Source organism: Amphimedon queenslandica, unplaced genomic scaffold, assembly GCF_000090795.2.
Source record: "Amphimedon queenslandica unplaced genomic scaffold, v1.1 AMPQUscaffold_11460, whole genome shotgun sequence".
Lineage (NCBI taxonomy): Eukaryota > Metazoa > Porifera > Demospongiae > Haplosclerida > Niphatidae > Amphimedon > Amphimedon queenslandica.
The window spans coordinates 4,057-5,735 of NW_003548298.1; the positions used below are offsets into that span (position 1 = coordinate 4,057).

Sequence of the window (1,679 nt, forward strand, 5' to 3'; positions counted from 1 at the left end):
CATCACCTAACCAATACACATATACACTATTAACAACAATTAACAATCATGTCATAATGTGTCATTACTAATTAAGTGTGTGAGATTATCACTTGTTAATGTAAAGTTTATTGACAAAATCACAAAATAATAAACACACACACACAGTAGAGGACTATACCTTGCTGACTAGCCTCAAGGAGTGCTTCCTGCAGTGAGGTTTTATTTACTTCAAATACTCTTAACTCGTGTTGCAGTACTTGTATGTACTGCTGCTGTTGTACTTCCTTTTCTGTTGGATAGACTATAGAACAACGATCTTGCCACCATTGTCTTGTTTTAAGGAATGATTGATATTTGTGTTGATAGGCCTCTTTAGTAAGATCAGTAGAATCTAGTACTTCACTTACTGTCCATTGACCTTTAGTGAGAACTGAGAGAGAGAGAGAGAGAGAGAGAGAGAGAGGAATAGATAAAGGTCAGAAAAATATTGAAAGGTACATGTACAGTACATCTAAAAAGTAAGGAAGAAGAGGTGAGAAAATACATGTACACGTACAGCATCAATATTATAATAATGTGTACATATAATTCAGTTCTTACCTAGTTCTATTAACATTGTGATATTAGGATCAGTGATAAATGGACTAAATGATTTCTCTACTCCTCTTCCTACAATTCTCCATTGAGTTGCTCCCCCTCCACCCACTACCACCAACCATACACAGTCTGGACTCATCATTATTGATGATAAGGAATGAGACTTTCTACTAGTAACAGATTCAGGTAGAACAATCTGTTGATATGATATAACATAACAATACAATGACTAGTAATAAGTGATATAACACGTTACTATACACTGATACTCACATACTGACATTACATACCTTACTCCACTGGTACTGACTGGTATCAAGTAACCAACTATCATTTACTAGTTGATCATTCTGACCCTCTCCACCTATCATTACTAGTGTAGGTGAGTTACTGATGATACTAGTAATAGCATGAGCTTGTCTCCCCACAGGCCACTGTACACTAGCAGGTACTACTGGTCCCTTAACACTCTCCCAGTGCTATAAAAAAATTAACACATTGTTATACTGTATAGGCATTAATTATTGTTAATTAAATGTTCATGTGCATGTATGTATGATTAACACATGAGATGAGGGTATTAATTAGAAACCCATAGATATAGCTATAAAAATACCACAACTATATAATATATGGACAATGAATAAAATTTGCACATGCAAATGTAGTGTCACTGGTATAAGATATAAACCAATGGTGACCTTCGAACTTACTGCAATGATAAGCCAAATCATTGCCAAAATATTAACTTGAGCAATTTTATATTAGCATTTTTGTGCCAACATGTCATTAAATATGCTGAGATTAAAACAAAATGGTGGATTTTATATTGACAATTTAATTGTCAATCACCAACATTAATTCCTTACCAATAAATCATCTTGTACAGTACATTGTATGTTGATATACTAATTCATTAATTATTAAAGTGACTTACTATTGTAGTATCAGACTCAAGTTGACATGTATAGACATTATTAACAGGTATAGCATATCCTTTATCATTAGTCACTCCTCCACCAAACAAGACAGATTTATTATTACTGATCTTTGTAAGAGTAAAGCCAGCAGTAGGAGGACAACACTGTCCACTAATAGTG

General features: G+C 33.8%; 1 protein-coding gene across 1 annotated transcript in view; it reads right to left on the bottom strand.

Annotated features, from left to right (window-relative positions):
• Positions 1-119: 119 nt before the first annotated feature.
• LOC109589297 (uncharacterized) overlaps positions 120-1,679 on the bottom strand; it is a 2,762-nt gene continuing 1,202 nt past the window's right edge. Inside the window, exons 3-5 of the mRNA XM_020005401.1 lie at positions 870-1,058; positions 583-775; positions 120-412 (exon numbers count right to left, since the gene is read on the bottom strand). Coding sequence (XP_019860960.1) covers positions 120-412; positions 583-775; positions 870-1,058 — 675 coding nt within the window. The remainder of the gene's footprint in view (positions 413-582; positions 776-869; positions 1,059-1,679) is intronic.